Source organism: Physella acuta, unplaced genomic scaffold (genome assembly GCF_028476545.2).
Source record: "Physella acuta isolate Inbredline_101_S28 unplaced genomic scaffold, ASM2847654v3 ptg000955l, whole genome shotgun sequence".
Lineage (NCBI taxonomy): Eukaryota > Metazoa > Mollusca > Gastropoda > Physidae > Physella > Physella acuta.
In genome coordinates, this window is record NW_026732472.1 from 134,484 (window position 1) to 154,556 (window position 20,073).

Here is a 20,073-nt window from a genome sequence, read left to right on the forward strand (position 1 = left end):
GGAAAGCAGATTCAAGCAAGCATAGTTGCAAGTAGATCAAGTAGTTTCAAAACATGAACTGAAACTGATGGACTACTAAAGCCAAATCATTGCAAATGATAAATGTAAGTTATTTTGTTTGGATATAACCATTCCATTCAATACTTAAAGCATTCAATTTAAACTACAATAGTCTATTCAGTGAATTCATTTATTTTTTATAAGTGCATTTAATCAAATAAAGCTCTTTCATAAGAGTTCTCATTAAAACATAAATATAATTGAAATCAATGCGAATGCCTTTTAATTGAAAGTAAAAATACTGAGAAAAAATAATGTAAAATTTAAATGAGCAAACTTTTCAATTGTTCAATGGATATAGATAATTATGTACAAACTCGGCATACTTCCACATATAACAATAAAAAAAAATATACAACCATATAAAGACACCAATGGTCTTGTATGTCATGAAGTACTCAATGAATATCAGTGGTGTACATGTCATAGAAAGTAATAATTTGTTCCTTTAACTTTAGTCTCAAGTCCTCTCACCTTTCATCTCCTATCCCATCACCCCTCATCTCCTATCCTATCACCCCTCAACTAACATCTCCTATCCTATCACCCCTCACCCTTTAACTTACATCTCCTATCCCATCACCCCTCAACTAACATCTCCTATCCTATCACCCCTCACCCTTTAACTTACATCTCCTATCCCATCACCCCTCACCTTAGATCTCCTATCCCATCACCCCTCACCTTAGATCTCCTATCCCATCACCCCTCACCTTAGATCTCCTATCCCATCACCCCTCACCTTAGATCTCCTATCCCATCACCCCTCATCTCCTATCCCATCACCCCTCATCTCCTATCCCATCACCCCTCACCCCTTAACTTCCATCTCCTATCCCATCACCCCTCTCACCATCTGTTAGTTCAACCTTCACCTTCCCACTCTTCAAATTGATAAAATAATCCCTCTGTTTCCTCTCCTTGTCAGTGATGGGCTTGAAACTGATGTGACCTGGGGGTGGATAGCCCAGGATCTCCCCCATCATGTCCAGCTTCAACCACAAGACATTGGTACCAACATGCTTTGAATAGATGCTACATTTTTCAAAACACAGCAGGCCATCTACCTATTTCAAAGTTAAAATGGATTTGTTGAACTAAAACTGTAATATATATGAGAGTTAAAATGTTTTTAATGTTTAGAATTGTAACAAAAATATAAGTGGTGTCTAGTCCTTGTGATCTTACAATAATAACTTCTTAAACACAGCCATGTTTTAACTGGAATCAAATACTTTAACAAATAGAGACAAAATAATTTAGTAAGTGCTCCCCATATGATGCTAACCTTAAAGTCAACTTTATTCAAGGCTTCCAAAAGGGTTGCTTTGTCACTGGGATACTTGGGTAAAAGCTCCAAAGGCCACTGAAAAAAATGGTATCATACAATGGAGAAGCATTATAGTCAAAGCCTGACAAAGGTAGACAACTCAAATAATGGAAATAAATGGCCAAATTATGCTACACAATATTAAAGAATACAATCCTCTCTACTGGACTCATGAAATCCTCAAATGTCACCACCATTGCTGAGTTTTTAACTGAATTTATTTATCAGTAAAATAAAGCTTTTAAGTACATCTCTAATGAGAAAAATTAAATGACTTACCTCTCTTTTTCCTGACTTTAATGTCACATTGGTTATCTTATCTTGTAACCAAAAAAAGCGAAAAGCTGCCTGAAAAACAAAATACACATGATGTAAAAACATTTACCAAAAAGTGTGATTATAATAATATATTTCTGACTATCTAAAATTGGTGTTGCTTTATTTACTCAGGGTTAGGGTTAGTTTACTACTCATGACAAGAGTTGGATAGATTTATTACTAGTTACCTCAGCATCATAAAATGGCTGCTTGCGCCAGTGCATGACATCAATAATGTAAAACTTTTTGGCTATACCACACCATAAGCTATCCAGCACTACTAAACCTGTTGGTAACATGGGATAAAATATAAAATAACAAATTCAATATTGGTAATATAAACATAAGCATTTTGAAGTAGGCGATTCTACATTTTGTTTTTAAAAACAGGGAAGTTCACTAAAGAAACCTTTTTTCTGTAGTAAAAGTATCAATTTTCCATAAAAATGCCTTTCTGTTTACATTACGTTTGTTGAAAATTTTCCAAATAAATTATACTATATAATTTAATGCAAAAAAAATTAATATGAGAAGATTTAATAAACATAATATTTAAAAGATGACTTTAATTATCAGGAAATTTATCAGAATTTAAATGTATGAAACCCAACAAACATAAAAACAGAACCAAATAATTAAAACTAGATATTTTTATCACATTGCAACAATCCTTTAAATCCCTAGCAACCTCCAACTATGCTTTGTAAAAAAGGGTAAATCTAAATTTTGTTATCCACAGAAAAAATAGAAATAAGGATAATCAAGTTAGAATAAAATCATTAGAAATGTAAAGACTACTGCTGTCAACTAGATAGTTTACCCTTTTCATTGGAGGCATTAGGAGATCCATTAGGTAATGAAGATGTATAAGTCTCCAGCATTTTCCCATGTTTGTTGTATACACAAGTTGCACCCTATGAGAGAGAGAAGACAAACAAACAAATTTATAACATCGTATACCCCATATAGACATCACATCTTATTAGTTATGTCATATATTTAAAAAAAACAACTAACAAACAATATTTACAAGCCGAAATAAGCTGAGAGGTTAAATAGTTGGTCCGATGACATTATGAAAATTGTAACCACATAGCAACATGAGCGTACTGAATCCCTAGCGATCCATTGGGCAGATGAAGTAGAGTTCATGTTTCTTGACCTCGGCATACAAAGGGATACTGTGGTCAGCACTATACCCAGCCATCTCTACTTTCTCTGAATGGAATTAAGAACCCATCAGAGCTGAGTGGACTCTGACACATTCCACTGACTAAATCTGAATTTGAACTCAAGACTCCTGGGTTAGCAGACCAGCTCTACTGCTAGGCCATGCCGCCCCATATACTGTACCCCATAACTGCAACTTATTGTGAGACAACTTTCATTTTAGAAGTTCCCCTATAACTAGGTATTCAAAATGAAATTTTTATAATGAAATTAAATAAAATTTAACACTTCCACCTGATAGAGACTGTTTTCATCAGAACAGAAACACCAAATTTATTGGTGTATGTCCATTTTTAAAAAAGTTATGAATTTTTTAAAACTCAAAAAATGCGTTCGCTTTTTGAGCAGTAAAGGGTCTATTTGAGACCCCTACTAACTTCTACAATAACTAAGTTAGAACTCTCAAATTTCTTGCACACACAGCCAGTAATACAAATAGCAAACCCAATTTTTTTCAAGGTAGTCAGACCGATATAAATAGAAAATTTATTCACATAAAAATGAGCCAAAGCACAATTTTAACGAAGTACGAAAAGGGAGACAAAAAGTTAATTTACAGTCATTTTTAAAAAATCATAGAAAATCAACTAATTAAGCCACATTAATAATATAAATGTTCTAAGAAAGGAAATTCAAAGCATGTTAATATGAAACAAGCAGGTAAAGAATTAGTAAAGAAAGTAATTAGCGAGACCAGATTCAGCAAGGTCAGTTTATAAAAATTTGAAATTTCATCCTTTTTCAAAAAATGATTTAAAAATATTTAAGTAAGGTATCTTAATAAATCTTACACCAACTTAAAGCATATGATGTTCTTAATATATAATAAACACAGAAACATGAAATAATCCTTCTGCAAAACAATACAAGGCATCCTTCCTTAACGCCCAAAATCAAGAATTTTCATTACCTAACATCTTGCAAAAAGTGTTCTTACTTTTAAGAAAGTAATATAAATTGTGTAGGATACATGGTAGCATTAATTTGTTATAAACAAACTAAATAACTATACTATTACTTTACTTATATACTATAATAATAAGAAATTCCATGCATTTTAAAAACTGACGAAGTAAGATAACTAATAGAGTTGTGATGTTCATCTAGTTTTGTTACTCTGGTTCCTAATCATGACTTGTTTAGCATAAATTTACTTGTTACTAGTATATTTATTTCTTCTAGTTAGTTATTGATCAAAGTCAACTTCTGGAAATGTCTAGGTCCTAACTTATACAATTATCAGAAATCTTAGAGCAGGTTCAAAAAGACAGGTCAATATCCTGATTGGGAAAGTTCTCTATTAGGTTGGGTAGCATTGTAATTAATAGTCAATATCCTGGTTGAGTTTGTCTTCTTCAAGGTTTGGAGTAGCATTGTAATAAATGATTGTGAACTGGCAGCACACATCAAATTATGGAATCTAGTAAGGGATCCTTCCATTGGTCCAGAGTAGAGAAAATGTCTGTGAATAAAAACAATTAATTAGCATTTCAAATATACTGACTTATATAGCAGGCCTGTATATCTTTATACCAACTTAGATATCAATCATGTAACATTACATCATTATAAATAATAAGCAAAGTGCATACAATACTAACATTTGACATATGGTTTCCTTCAAAAGTATTCAGTAGTCCTGTTGGTGCTTACACAAACAATACATATTTTTTTGGCAGGCCTTTCAGTTTCCACTTTCTTTTATGCTAATATCTTGCTCTGTAAATAGAATAATAATATTAAAAGTAAGGCTGCTCAATGCTTTTTAGATATTAAATGTAAGCACTATAGATAGTTCTACTACTAAATATTAACATGAAAGCAATGGTGAATCTAACTAATCTAAGTAGATCTAGAATCTAGACTAAATCTAGAAACCACTTTGGCCTAAACTATTATGGAAGGGGGGCTACATTTTATTTTAAGTCGTCTGTACAATAAATCTAGAGATTAAAAATGTAAAAGATCGTAATATTCTAAAATTTAATGTAACTACTGCACATATATAGAATAGTTAACTAATAAACTAGGAAAGACAACAAAAAACAATGCTACAATAAATTGAAAGTATGCTGTTAACCGCTGCGGTAATATAATAGTTGAACCCAACACTACGAGAAAGTAAAAAAAAAACATGGCGGACAGTCGGCTTGAAATATCGACAAAATGTGGATAGTTTAATCGGCCGATGTTATTAACTAACATAATTTACTAAACCAAATTAAATTCTATCATCCTTTTAAACATCTTTTTGATTTAATTGTGCATTCCTTTTTACTTTCTCGTATATACGAAGTATAGAGAAAGTCTTGTAATCGTGCAAAAAAAAAAATCGAGATTTTTGCAAAAATCTCGACGTTTTACATCTCACTGATACGGAAAAACATAATTTTGCAATCTTGTCCGTATGTCTGTGTGTCTGTGTGTGTGTGTGTGTGTGTGTGTGTGTGTGTCCGTGTGTAAACACGATAACTTGAGTACCGTTACAGCTAGGTTGATGAAATTTCATATACAAGTATTTTATCAAAATCGTAGATCCGTATCAACTTTTGAGCGATTTCGGATAACCGGAAGTGGTACTTTTTCCACTTTGAATTTTTCAAAAGCCTATAACTTAAGTACTATTTCAGATAGATAAATGAAATTTGATATGTAAGTAAAAGATCTAATTCTCTACCTTCTGTCAAATTTTGAGAATTTTTCGTTGACCGGAAGTACTTATTTACGCTACTTCCGATTTCTCAAAAAACTAATGTAAATTTTAAAAGTACTAATAATATTGCGCACTATTATGCGCTTTTTTATTCGCGTTCACTTGGTGTGCAATTAATTTGTCTACGAGATTTTATTCTATTTTTAAAACTTTAAGTATTTAAAATGGATTAAAAATCATGTCTATAGCCCGATTTCCCATCCCGTTATTTTATATAAGAATATTCGAGAAAGTTTAGGGGAGAACACTCCCGGTTTATTTATTTCAGTGACCATAAATTAAATACAACGGACTTTTAAAAAAGGCTAGATAATTTTTTGGAAATTTTTTTTTTAAGCGTGGAGCAATTACCGATAAGCGGACACTAATATTCAAATGTATTAAAGCAGCAGTTAATTATAAATAAATAGAATATAGCTAGTAATATAATGTGCATTCAACTTACCTGCACGTGCTTTTAAATCCACTGTAATCAACGAATAAACACAAAATCTTGCTCTGAACCGAGGTCGGGTGTTCCGGAATTCAACAAAATCTTGACTCAAGCCGGCGAAATTTAGATGCGGGTCGTCGCGATTTGTATACATTGGTTTCATTTACTGCGGTCCGACCCCATACATGGAGTGTTCATTAAATCGTAACAGTTTTATGGCAAATTGGATGCCCTTTCGGAATATACAACTTTGGCGGCTGTAAAATTATTTTTTCATGGAAAAAAAACATTTTAAAATTTTAAATTGAACATTTTTAGCATTTAATTATATTATACAGCTGGTAAAGTTATACCATCTTACAGAGCTACCATTCTTCTTTCTAAATCAGTGGTTTATAATTGCGTATGTGTTATGGGGTCGGACCGCCGCGCGATGCCGCAACGCGACCAAAATTTTTTAAAACCGGCTTAAATTTTTCGGCTCATTTAGAATACCTACTATAACACCTCCAAGCCTAAGTCAATGTGGTATGTTATGTACACACCTTTGCTGCTACAATAATTCTTCTCTTGGCTAAAGGGCAGATACAAGTGAGATAATCTGTGTCAAAATTTTCTGGTTTCTGTTCCATCCACTGGGATTTCATGGTCTGAAAAGAAAAGAAGGCATTAGTTAAACCAAAAATGTTAAAATTATTAAAAGATGTTACAAACAAAAATATACTTAGTATAAAACTAATGATTAAATTAAAATTCAACACATTTTTTCAATAGGACTATTTTTTAAAGAATTGAGTAACTAGAGACATTTTTTAAAATCTGAATTAATAAAACAATGTTGATTCTGGATTTCACATAGTAAAATCAGCAGTGATGAGATCTGTTCCAATTGATTACAAAAAGAATAGCTGCTGGAGGTATCCTATTCTCACACTGTAACACAAGTATCAATGTGAACCATGTAAAGTAAGACAATAAAAGCTTTAATCATGAAGATATTAGACACTCACGCAGTGAATATCCTCCCAGTTTGGCTCTACTTTATCCTGGGGATGTTTATTTTTCTTTTTCAACTGTTTTGACTTCCTGATGAGTGTCAGCTGTCCTCTCCTGCCTGAGTACTCACTGCCGTTATATGAGTTGCTGTTGTTATTGTTACAGCTAAAGTAGGGACTTCCAGAGGCAGGTACATACTGATCACGTCTAGGGTAAGGTGGCTGACGATTATGGTGAAGGTACAGTTGGCTCATCATCTCTGAAAAAAATTATGCTTAATTGAGCTTTAATTAATATTATGTACATATATTTATGGTGTTAGGTATTATGCCTTTTTAAGTTTACAATTTTGAGTTAATGATTTAAATAATAAATCATGGGATACATTTATAAAAAATTGAAAATATAAAAGATTGAGTAAATAAAACAATATCAACTTTAGTTGCAATCATAACAGAGCATTTTTGTAAACAAGCAGCTGCAAGAGCAAACTCTTTAAAATTTTGCCACATTTTGTAAACATTTCTTTAATTTTGATGCTAATTTATCAGCAGAATACTCAGCACAGTATATTTTTAATATAATTTTTAAACAGAAATTTCACAATAAATTTTCACTATATATAGCACATAATTGAAAGACCAAGCTACAAACTACTGACCAGTTAACTCTAATGGATGTGCCTGATTAGGGCCTTTATCTCTCTTCCCTCTGTCTGACCTTTGCACTGAGTTGTACACCTGCCCAGGCTGGTTAAAACCTCTTATCCCCTGGTCAAACCTATGAGGGAAGGGTGGGGGGACTCTCTCAGGTAGGCGCCTATTCTGGCCAGAGTTCTGGAAATTTCTGGCGGGAACTCCAGCAGATCTTGGCATGATTCTGGTGTGTCGGCTACCTGGGTACACCTGGGAGATGATGGCTGGACTAACACCATGGCTGAAACAAAAATATTGGGACAGTTGAAAAGACATGATGTTGCCATGGCTGAAACAAAAATATTGGGGCAGTTGAAAAGACATGATGTTGCCATGGCTGAAACAAAAATATTGGGGCAGTTGAAAAGACATGATGTTGCCATGGCTGAAACAAAAATATTGGGACAGTTGAAAAGACATGATGTTGCCATGACTGTGGAAAAAGTTAGGGACAGTTGAAAAGACAGGATGTTGCCATGACTGTGGAAAAAGTTAGGGACAGTTGAAAAGACAGGATGTTGCCATGACTGTGAAAAAAGTTAGGGACAGTTGAAAAGACAGGATGTTGCCATGACTGTGAAAAAAGTTAGGGACAGTTGAAAAGACAGGATGTTGCCATGACTGTGAAAAAAGTTAGGGACAGTTGAAAAGACAGGATGTTGCCATGACTGTGAAAAAAGTTAGGGACAGTTGAAAAGACAGGATGTTGCCATGACTGTGAAAAAAGTTAGGGACAGTTGAAAAGACAGGATGTTGCCATGACTGTGAAAAAAGTTAGGGACAGTTGAAAAGACAGGATGTTGCCATGACTGTGAAAAAAGTTAGGGACAGTTGAAAAGACAGGATGTTGCCATGACTGTGAAAAAAGTTAGGGACAGTTGAAAAGACAGGATGTTGCCATGACTGTGAAAAAAGTTAGGGACAGTTGAAAAGACAGGATGTTGCCATGACTGTGAAAAAAGTTAGGGGCAGTTGGAAAACATTACGTCTCAATGTCTGGAAAAAGACTGGCAGGACTAAAAAAATACTATTTTGCGATGTCAATGAAAAAAGAATGGGACAAGGATGGTTGAAAAAATGTATTTCTCCATGTATGTAAAAGAACAATTGGGACAGGATTGAAAAAAATGTTGCCAAAAGAGATTGGGACAGTTGAAAAACATTAGGTCTTCATGTCTGGAAAAAGAGATTGGGACAGTTGAAAAACATTAGGTCTTCATGTCTGGAAAAAGAGATTGGGACAGTTGAAAAACATTAGGTCTTCATGCCTGGAAAAAGATATTGGGACAGTTGAAAAACATTAGGTCTTCATGTCTGGAAAAAAGACTAGGAGAGGATTGAAAATATATTATGTTGTCATGTCTGTAAAAATAATGAAAAATACTACTTCTAATCTTATTATAAGATCAGTCATTCAGTGGCTAATAACTATAAGATGACAAGAACTAATTGCTTGAAATTTTAAGTTAAGTAACATCTATTGAAAAAATATAAGTTATAATTTTTGAGAGCATTGCATTATTTGCAACTTCTGCATGAGCATAAAAAAAAACAACCAGCAAATTAAAATGCAGTAACACACCAAAGTTAAGCAAGCAAATCATTATATGCGTTTAGAAATATAACAAAGCATCAGCAACACTGTAATATTGGCCAATGGGTGTTTGAAATGCTTTATCAGTGCATTTGAAAATAGATCAAAGTTTATCTTCTTCAATTTTTTCTCTTTCTATTTTTTTTAAAGATGACTTAAAATTTAAACATAAAATAATGTAATTTTACTGTAATAAAATAATTAGGTTCTTAACACCATTTTAATAATGCTTATTATATTAATTAGATCCTATCTTTTTAATAAGTATGACAATTTAATTGCTTACAGTATGTTATTAAAACAAAATAACTTACGCTAAAGCTAAGCTAACAGGATCCTTGTAGCTGACTGCAGTTACGATGCCCAGTTCGGGAATTTCAATTTTTAACTTTGAAGGCAACCTGTCTAGGGTCAGCCATAAAGCACATGGAGTAGTGCCAGCACGATATGTTGCATGTTTATAGAAGAACAACAACCCATCTATCTGTTCAGAGATGTAAAAATTATTTACAAATTGAAGGTTGAAATAAACATGTTTTACACTAAGGTTAATCCTGAAGTTTGTACATAAAACAACAATAATAATATCAATGCTTTAAAATTATCTTTTAAAAATAAAGACAATATAAACTGTAAACAAAATGTTATGAAATACAACAACTTACTAGGTATGGGGTGGCTATTACTGTTCCACAAATATTGCTTTTAGTAGGTGTGAATGCTTTCACTGCTACAAAGGGGTACTGTAATAACAGATTTTAGTACTTAATTAGTGCAATATGAAACTTGTCAAATTACAAAATACTTAAAACACATCAAAAGAGTGAAATTCCTACTTTGAACAAAATGGAAACAGGTTTTAAATGGAGCATATGAAGTCAATTTTACACAATTCTGTTGAGTATAATTTATTATTAAATTGGTACATTCATCAGAAGGGCTAGTTAAAACTAAAAGATTGTCTTCAACCAATAGAAATGAAGAAAAAGCAACTTTAAATTCTAAGAACCCATTCTTAAGAGGCTATCTACAACCAAAAAAGTAAAAAAAAAAAGAAATTTTAATTTCAAACTCTCAGAGACCCACTAACAAAGATGAGTTTAGGCAATGATAGAGGAATACCATGAAACAAACTAGAAAACGTCAATACATTTATTATTATTTTGACCTCAGTTGACTTCATTAAACAGATACGATTTTAACTAGCCAGTAATAACATTGCATTATAATGTAATTTCCCAGGATATCTGTTTCAAATAAATACATAAATTAAAATTAAATTCAGTACATTGAAAAGTCTGTGGTTTTTTTATAAATTCAGCAATAAATCAAAAAAGACATTTAAAAACTTACTGGATTCATATGAGATGCTCTGCTTAAATCAAACTCTCGAAGTTTCTCTTGCAAGAGTTTGAACCTTGTCTGAGTCTGTAATGTACAATGGTTTGGTCATTGAAAAGGATTAACAAGCCCATGAAAAATTTTATCACCTTAAGAAAGCTTAGCTGTACATAATTCTACTTTCTTAAAATAACAACATCATAGAGCCTATGCTCAACAGCACTGTAATCTCCAAATGCAGATAAAATATTACATACATCACAACTATAAGTGGGCTGACCATCCCAGCACATCACATCCAAAACAAAGTATGTCTCAGAGTCATTGCAGTAGATACAGTCTAGTAAGCAGACACCACCACCTAAAAAAGGAGTTAATAAAAGTTTATGTCCCTTGAACATCCCCCATTTTAGACCTACCATTAGAAAAAAACAAACAGCTGTTATTTTAAAGTACAAGTTGCACATACATTTTACAGTGTTAAATACGATTGATATACCTTGCATCATTTTATTCCCAAACGGAAGGTTTGATGGGTGACTGATAATGTGATAGCCTGACTTTGTGTAAGCTCCGGTGTAGCCCTGGAAACAACAACCAATCATAGGTTAAACAAAAATTAACTATATATATATATATACACACATATATTTAGGTACCAGAAACATACGCCATGGAAAACTTGTCACAAGATTTTTTTTGTAATCCAATCTTTTTTCGACATTCGCAAAGATGGATTTCATGCACATTTTAACATAATAAAATATTTCTCCTTGTAATATTATGAAATTAAAGTGTATTAGTATAACTAGTTTTTATTTGCTCATTTTTCCGTTACAGATTTCCGTATCCACATTTATCTGGGAACCATAGAGATTTTTTTTGTACATTCATAAAGTACTGTTTAAAAACAGATAACATTGAGTTAATCAATTTCTGTGACCTCAGTATATAAAAGGAACATATGATAACATGGTCAGCACTATGCAAAGCTCCCATTAATACTAATAGTTTCGCTGTCTGTGTATCTATGTATCTATCTATCTGTCTGACAAGAACGCTGTAGAGAAAACACAAGCAAAATAAAAACTTTCACAGTAAAGCGGAAGCGAAATATGACGTCATATTCAGCATATGGTAGAAAAAAGTCGACAGCCGGGAGAGTGCACAAAATAATATGACGTCATTGATTCTGTAGTAGAGTTGCCTGAAAGAAACTCTAAATGCAACTTTTGTCATGAATGAGATAAGGTGCATGGTTTAGGGATATGCCTATGACTATATTTTGTATAAATTAAAGTACCGATTCTGGATAAAAATCCGTTTTCAATGTCATTTTTCGTTTTGGGGTTAAAATAAAATGGGGTGGTGATTTTGTTTTGGTTTTAGTTTAGAGAAAATAGACGGCACTATCAACCTAGCGCCCGTTGTATCCTTCCTCAACGGGCCATTTTTCTCGTCAGATATAATTTTACTCAGAATAAAAGAACACAGAAGACAAAGAGCTGGTTTTACCATCCTGAATCAAACAAAACTATTCAAAAACTTACCCGACTGGAGACAACCAAACACCTGGAACCAACAGGACAGACTACAGTAATCCAGTTCTTGGCAAAGCTGGATGGGACCTCATCCATATTTTCTGACAACATTAGCTGTAGACAAAAACAAAGCTCAATTTAATAAGCTTATTTAATAAGCAATCACTGGAAGGAAGTACACTTACTCTATTTAACTTCCAATATTTTCTCTAATAAAATCATTTAGCTTTAGCTACAGTTGACCTATGGGCAAAGTGGAAGAGTACATGTATGCTAAGCCACAAGTCTCTTGGTCAGATAGTGCATGTAAGTCAGCAGGATGTCAATCCAGCTCTAATGGGTACCTAACTTCAGCAGTTAGGAAAAGTTAAGTCAAATGGGCATAGCAATGACAATACTTTTCTTTTTTATACTGATATTAGATATTACCTTCTAGTTAAAAATTATGTGGTCTACAATTCAACCATTTGCACATTTATACATTAAAGTGTGTGATTCAAACCTTTCATTAATAAATAGTAGTTTTAAGAACAGAAGTGACCAGATATGAAAAAATTCTAGGAATTATTTTCAACCAGCCTCAATAAGTCAATAAGCTTACGGCAGTTCTAATGTATCACAATAAAGCACTTTCACACCATTATTGTATGGACTAAATGCTTTATATAGCTAACCATTGATAAAGCTCACATAAAACTAAGTTCAATTGTTAATGGTGTATTTTCACTCCTTAAATTTACTACAATAATGTTGATAAGAAATGGTTACAAAATTCCTGAGATCTAACAAGGCTGTTAATTAATTTTAAATGAAACAATTAGTAAATTAAATGGGCCTACACTCAAACAAGTAGACTTGTTCAATATAAAAATATTCCTGAGTCACATGGCTTACCGCTCCTTCTACAACTAATTATAAATTTGAACTTTCTACCCCACTAAATGAAAAACATGGACAGAGTTTTCACATTTTACTTCTTTGGAAATAACATTTAAAAATGCAAAAACATTTTAGCCAAAAATATTGTAATAGTAGCCGTGCCATTATTCATCTTTTTAGTATAGTCTTTGCTTTGCTATTAAAAAGAGCAGAAATTTAAAAATTGTCCCCAAATAAAGCATGATCACAGTGTAACTGTGAGGTAACATTAAAAAATATGGAATCTTAACTAAAATACAAGTAGACAGACAACACATGAAATGCTACAAAGAAATGGGAAGGGACCTGCTAACTTCCTTCATAAAACAGCAACAATTTCAAACTACCATTTCCTAATTTTTAATAAATATATAATTAAAAACTAACAAAATTTTTTAATCTTATAGATTATAGATAGTGAAAATCTGCTAAAAATTTGAAAAAAAAAAAAGGTCACATTACTAGTAGGAAATAAAATGTCTGTATCTAATGGAACTGTTAAATGTATTTCTAATCACCTGGTTCCTGAAAACTTTAGCCCGGAAGTCCCTGGAATCTATGTTGGGTTGAGCCAAGAAGCTCAACAGTGCTTCTGTATGTTCATCATAAACATAGGGTTTGCTGAGGGTAAGAAAAGGTATCACTTAAAGAAAACTTAAAATTTAAAAAATAAATAATTAAAATATTATTCATTACAAACTTTAAATCAAAAACTTATAGCATACCTTTTGAACTGCTCAATAAGTTCTGTGCGTCGTTCTGCTTGAGTTCTCAGTGCCCCTGACGATGTATATCTGTCTGGTATTATAAGCTTTTGCACAGTCGTTGAATTATTTGAAGAATCCAATTCTTTAACAGGTTTCACACTATCACTATGTACATCTGGTTTTAACTCATCATCACTGACAATAACTCCATTAGCCTCAAAATCAGCCATTTATACCTGAAAAAAAAATGTATGATTCCCATTATAAGGATGTTAGACTAAAATGGAGCAACAGTAATCTTTTGTTTGTAATTATGATGTATCTTTTGATTAATTACTGAACATCACAAATTGAATCTATGTGTGAGTGTACAACATTTAAATTAGATGCCCTGACTAGTAATGTCTCTTAATATTTGTGGCCTAATTTTTAAATTTTAAAGCAAATAATCTAAATTAAAACTCCTGCTAAAAGTATAAAGTATAGGCCTATTCAAGTCATAAAAGATGGAAGTGATCAAAACTGCCTTTAGTTTGAAACTGTACAATGCTTAATTACAGCATTTTTTTTACCTTAAGTTAAAACTCTTGTATGTCCCTCCCCTTTGAACCTCTTTAGTCAATTAACTAATAAAGACTAAAAGGGAATGCTTTATTATCTAGAACTAATTGCTACCAGTACAGTACTCATAACACTTTATAAAGTTTATTACTTTCTCTTAATACAAAATTATTTTTATACAATGATCATAAATAACAAAATCATCTGATTGTTTTTTAAAAAGTGTGTAGCATATTTTTTTTGTTTGTTTGAAGAGCCGAAATATTTGTATGAAAATCTTGGGCAAATATTCTGTTGTCATAAAGCAAAAAAAAAAAAACAAGAAGTAGGCCTAGGCTTAAATGCTAAAAAAATTATTTATCCAAGCTATGTATCAACTCTAGAATAAATTATTATCAATTCAATAATGATGATAAAACTCCAAATTAGGTAATTTATTCACCACCTCACATTCACTTCTAGTTGTGTGTAATTTTTTTAATAACAAAACTGAAACACGAAAAAAAACTTTAGGAAAATACCAGGCCTACTTCTTTATTTTTTTCTAAACTTTGTTATAATTTTTATAATTTTGAAAACTTGAAAAAAAATCTAAATTCAACAGCGTAAATAGATCTAAATAGAGCCTAATAAATGTGATTAACTGTTTGAAAATTTTGTTCATGTTAATAACATTTTCACAGTATGGGTAAAATACAAATATTGCATATTGTTTCAAGCACCTCACATGCTTAGTATTATAAACAATCGCTAACATGACGTCATCACAAATTCAAATTCAAGTAGCAATTAGGCCTACCCAAACTATGACATGCTGATATCTAAACCAATGTGAACTCACATTGACCTCTAAAGATTGCAGGAATTTTCTCACACTGACGATGTCTTGAATAAACAACTAAGACTATAAAACCTAATACTGTCAGGCAATGTTTGTCTCATTATATAATTAATTGTAGATCTAGATCTAACAGTTTCTAATTAAATAGAGACTCATAAAAAAATCAAGAAGACAATAAGGCATTGGGCCTATCAACAATAAGTAGACTACCAAAATAGTTTGAAAATAGTGTTTTTAACGGCTAATGTTTTTTTAAAGTTTAATAGGCCTAGTGTATGTTTTAATAAAATAATGCTTAACTGGCAGTTGGAGGTGAATGCAATGTGGTAAATAAATTACATTACATTTAGGTTAGGCCTACCCAGTCTAAAACCTTTATCACTAAAAAATTAAACTAAAAATAGTCTATTAGTTACAATGGCTTAATGAAAAATCATCAAAATGGACATGAGACTAGACTCTAGATCAGTGGTTCCCAAACTTTTTTTTATAAAAAGTAAGTGACCCGCGACCCCCATAGAATTAAAAAGTCGAAATTAGTAAGGAATTTAATAAGCACTAAAATAAGATTTTCTAGTAGACTTTCAATTTGATATCTGTTTAAATAAAAACTAGCCTCAACATTCGCGGTTGAGTTTTTGTTAACATCAACCTCATGTCAATCTCAACATTAATTTATTTCTTCGTTTTTTTTTAACTTAAGAAATGTTGAGAATTTATTCTCACAAAGATATGGAGACACGAAAGAAACTAAAACTCGAAAGGCAATCAATTTCACGTTTGGGTATGAATGGTGCATAATACACCAAAATCGGTTAGTGACGCGGAATCATTCCTCAAATGTACGAGTTCATTTTGTAATTCATCGGGAATGCTGGCAACATCAAGGGAAGCAGAGAATGGGTAACGTGTGAATGCAGATTCTTCTTTCAGCTCAGGGAATATAACGCCACACTTCGTTTTCAAGAGATTCAAGATGCCCAGGATCCTCTTTCAAATTTTATTTATCTCACAATCATCTACCCATGTATCTACCACACTGCAGAGTTTCTCAAACAATATTTCCAAGCTTTATTTTTCTTCACCATTGTTGCAGCTTTGATTTAAAAAATGCCAAGAGATTATCATGAGAAGAGAAAATATTTGTTCATTTTCCCTGTAGCTTCAGATTAAGCTCATGTTGATGTTCGAATATATAAGATACTCTCTCCAACCACTCTTTGTCGTTTATTAAAAGGTCATAATTCCCTTGCACTTACAAGAACAACTAGCAACAAATAGCAACACTTCTTTGCTATCCTTTTAATGAATTTATTTCACAAAGACAAGCAACTGCTAACATGAACTCACGTCTGTTTAATTCATCAACTTGAAAAGCAAACAATGGTGAAAGTTTGATTTAATTCAAAATTTGTTCTTTAACAACGACGGACATGTATGCAATAAGCCGCTGAATAGTATTATTAGACAAATATATTGATTGCAATTTGCATCTTTACTGCACTAGAATCCCCAAGAATTAATTTCACACCATCTTCAACACACAGGGGTTGATAAGATTTAATCCTATTGTGTGAAGTTTTTTTTCTTCTTCATATGCAAATTCAACGCTTGCACTAATGCTACTTAGGCCTATTCTTGATGAAAACTTAATCTGAATGTATTTTAATTAGAAAAGGTAGGCCTAAAAAAATATTACAAATGAGCCTTACAGTTACAATTAAATAGCGTGTGATCGCTCGTGGGTGGGAGAAAAATCCCTACTTGGTCAAGTATTAACCGTGAGTTCATATTGACTTTATCTTTAATTATTATCAGCATCTGAGCATGCGTCATAGCTTAGGCTAGGGCTTTTTAGGGTCATTGTGAGTTCATGTAGGTTAATTTATACTATAGTATCATGCCTTGCAATTTGAAATCTTGGCACGAACACATTTTCAAGAAAAAAAGTTAACTCTAGACTAGACTAGATCTAGAGGTCTAGATTCTAGATCTAGATCTAACTTAAAAATACACGCATTCAAAAGGCCCCTAATCAATATTCCAAATTTTGGATTTTTCTCAAGTTTTGACAAAATTAATTTTAAAAAACTAAACCAAAAATTCATAAAGAAATAGTAATTTCCTAACGTTTTTGTGTGTTTCGGTTGTGTTTATGATAAAATACGCCCAACTGGAGGTGAACGTGAAGCGGGGAATAAAATACGCTGAAATGAAGTTTTACCTTTCGACTGCCTATCTAAAAAAAAATAATCTATTTCATTGAACTAATAGATCTAGATCTAGTTACTATTTCTAGATCTATTTTATTTTATATTTTTAGGTTTCATTGATAAGATTCATATATTATTTAGATCTATGCCCTTATCCAATTCAAAACTTTAAAAGATTAACTTGACTATTTTTCTTACAAAAGCAGCTTTAGGATCTAGCGCTCTCAGTCTTCTGGCAGATAGATCTATGAGTAAGTTATCCTAGGCCTCCAGTACAGGTAGAATATTAGATTCTAGTTGCCGGTTAGTTTTCATCGAGTAGTGGTTCTTGTATTTACTATTTCCGGTACATCCAGATCAAAACATAGCCATCAGCAGTTTAAAATTAATATAGATTCTAGATCTAGATCTATTAGGCTCATTACAAAACCAAAATAAGTCAAATAAAATTAATAAAAATCTAGGCCTAGAGTAGAGCGTTGACATTAATTTTTTAAGTAGTTTTCCGGGACGGAACTAGCATGCTGCCAAGCCAAACCCCTCAATACTGGGAGGGGGGGGGGGGGGGGCTATTAAGACAAAAAAAAAAAACCATTTTTTTTCATGAAAAATACTTTCATGCACATTGACAGTGGTTTATAAAAAATGAAAAAAATAAAGTGTTAGATTATAAAGAAAATATAAAGTTGAACCACTATTATTTTATCATATTAATTTAATTTATAACTAGTGGAAAGCAACTATATAGGCCCTAAACCAGAGTTTCTTTAAGGTATTTTTCTTCGGGGCGAAAGGTGTATAGCAGTGCAATTCCAGTACTCTATAACTAGGGGAAAAAATGCACGAGATTGACAAGAGTTATTTAGAAATGGTTAGGAGTATGTTGTTTGAGTAACTAGTCTCCAGTAGCGTACGCAGGGGGGGGGGAGCAGGGGGAGCGGCCGCTCCCCCTCTGGCCATTTTCAGCAAAGTGGCGCCTTTTTGGAAACTTTTTAAATTCAAAGTTTTAAACAATGATATTTGTTAAAAAAATATTTTTGGTCGGCACATCTATGTAAATCACAAGATTTCTTTTCATGCAGCAATATTTTGCATTATTGTTCTAGTCTAGTAGTGTCTACGTTTACAGCACGTATTAACAGCTGCATCAGTTTGCCATTCTAAAAATAACCATTACGATGTATTGCAATTTTTAAAATACCTCTACGGTAGTACCAATTGGCAAGAGGGGTGTTTAAGGCAACTGAATAATGTATTTGCTTACGAATAATTGAATTAGAAAATGTTATACATAAAACCTCACACATAATTACTTTATATATACAGTTTGAATCTTGTAATTAATTTTTAAAAAAAATTACAATACAGTAATAGTTTGGGCGATAGTGATTACGATTACAAATTATATGAAACAGTTACACCCCCCCCCTCCCCCATGGACCCCTCTGTAAAAAATATTGTCATAATACCACTGCTACTTATTTAAATCTATTTCTGTAATATATATCTGTGTAATATATATTTGTGTAATATATATGTATGTTTAGAACAGTCATCTAAAAACTGACGCTATGTTCACTCTGAGTTGGTTATCTCCCCCCCTCCCCCCCCCCTCCACACCTCACCACCACAATTGTGCAGAGCGACATTAACGTCACACCTAGGTATACACTGGGTTGGATAATTGACCTAAAGTAAACGGACAGTGGTGAATGAAGTTGAACCCTTCCCCCCCAACCCACCCCGAACTGATCTGTTAAGTACATGTAGAGAACGCGTAATGATGTACCATAGTAACATGCCGCCAGAAAATTAGCATTTTAAACGTAACACTATGTGAATATTGTTTTTAAAAATACCAGTAAAAAGGTGTGTGATCAATACAGTGATCTAACCCATACCTATCACTATGTTAAAAAAATGATCTTTAAAGAACACAAAGAAGCAGTTGTTAATCAAAATGTATGTACTGAACTGAAAGACTGATATTTAGTTATATGTAGGCTGTTATTCCGAATGTTTTGCTAGTTATCGAAAAGAGTGGTTTTATACCAACTCTGATTTTAAAAACTTTCATTATGCTGTAATTTTTTAGCATTTATGATGACGATATATTAAATTCTGATTATAGACAAAAACATTTTGTAAACACGAATAGTGTTAAACAATTTCATTATATTCTAAAGTAATTATTTATTTGTTTTGACATTTACAATTAAATATGTAGATATATAGCCTACATATTTATATTAAGAGAGTGATTATTTCCCCTATTTCCCTTGTCTTAAATAATTCCCCAGGAATTACTATGTAAGAAATTTTGTTTACAAGAATTACAAAACAGATTGTGTTACGTTACGTTCATTGTTTTTGGTTGTAGTGTATATATATATATATATATATATATGTATATATATATATATATATATGTATATATATATATATATATATATATATATATATATATATATATATATATATATATATATATATATATATATGATATGTATATATATATATATATATATATATATATATGTATATGTATATATATATATATATATATATATATATATATATCA

The 20,073-nt window shown here is 32.1% G+C and overlaps 1 protein-coding gene across 1 annotated transcript; it reads right to left on the reverse strand.

Annotated features, from left to right (window-relative positions):
• Positions 1-876: 876 nt before the first annotated feature.
• Positions 877-17,757, reverse strand: LOC131953813 (uncharacterized). The gene is made up of 17 exons (XM_059317186.1): positions 17,690-17,757; positions 13,895-14,112; positions 13,688-13,790; positions 12,261-12,365; positions 11,210-11,294; positions 10,968-11,071; positions 10,723-10,797; positions 10,035-10,112; positions 9,684-9,853; positions 7,742-8,016; positions 7,095-7,339; positions 6,630-6,734; positions 2,529-2,622; positions 1,897-1,994; positions 1,670-1,738; positions 1,349-1,426; positions 877-1,127 (listed from the first exon to the last, which is right to left on the reverse strand). Exons 2-17 carry the CDS (start codon positions 14,104-14,106, stop codon positions 879-881), a joined length of 2,145 nt encoding a protein of 714 aa, XP_059173169.1. The 5' UTR covers positions 14,107-14,112; positions 17,690-17,757; the 3' UTR covers positions 877-878.
• Positions 17,758-20,073: the final 2,316 nt, after the last annotated feature.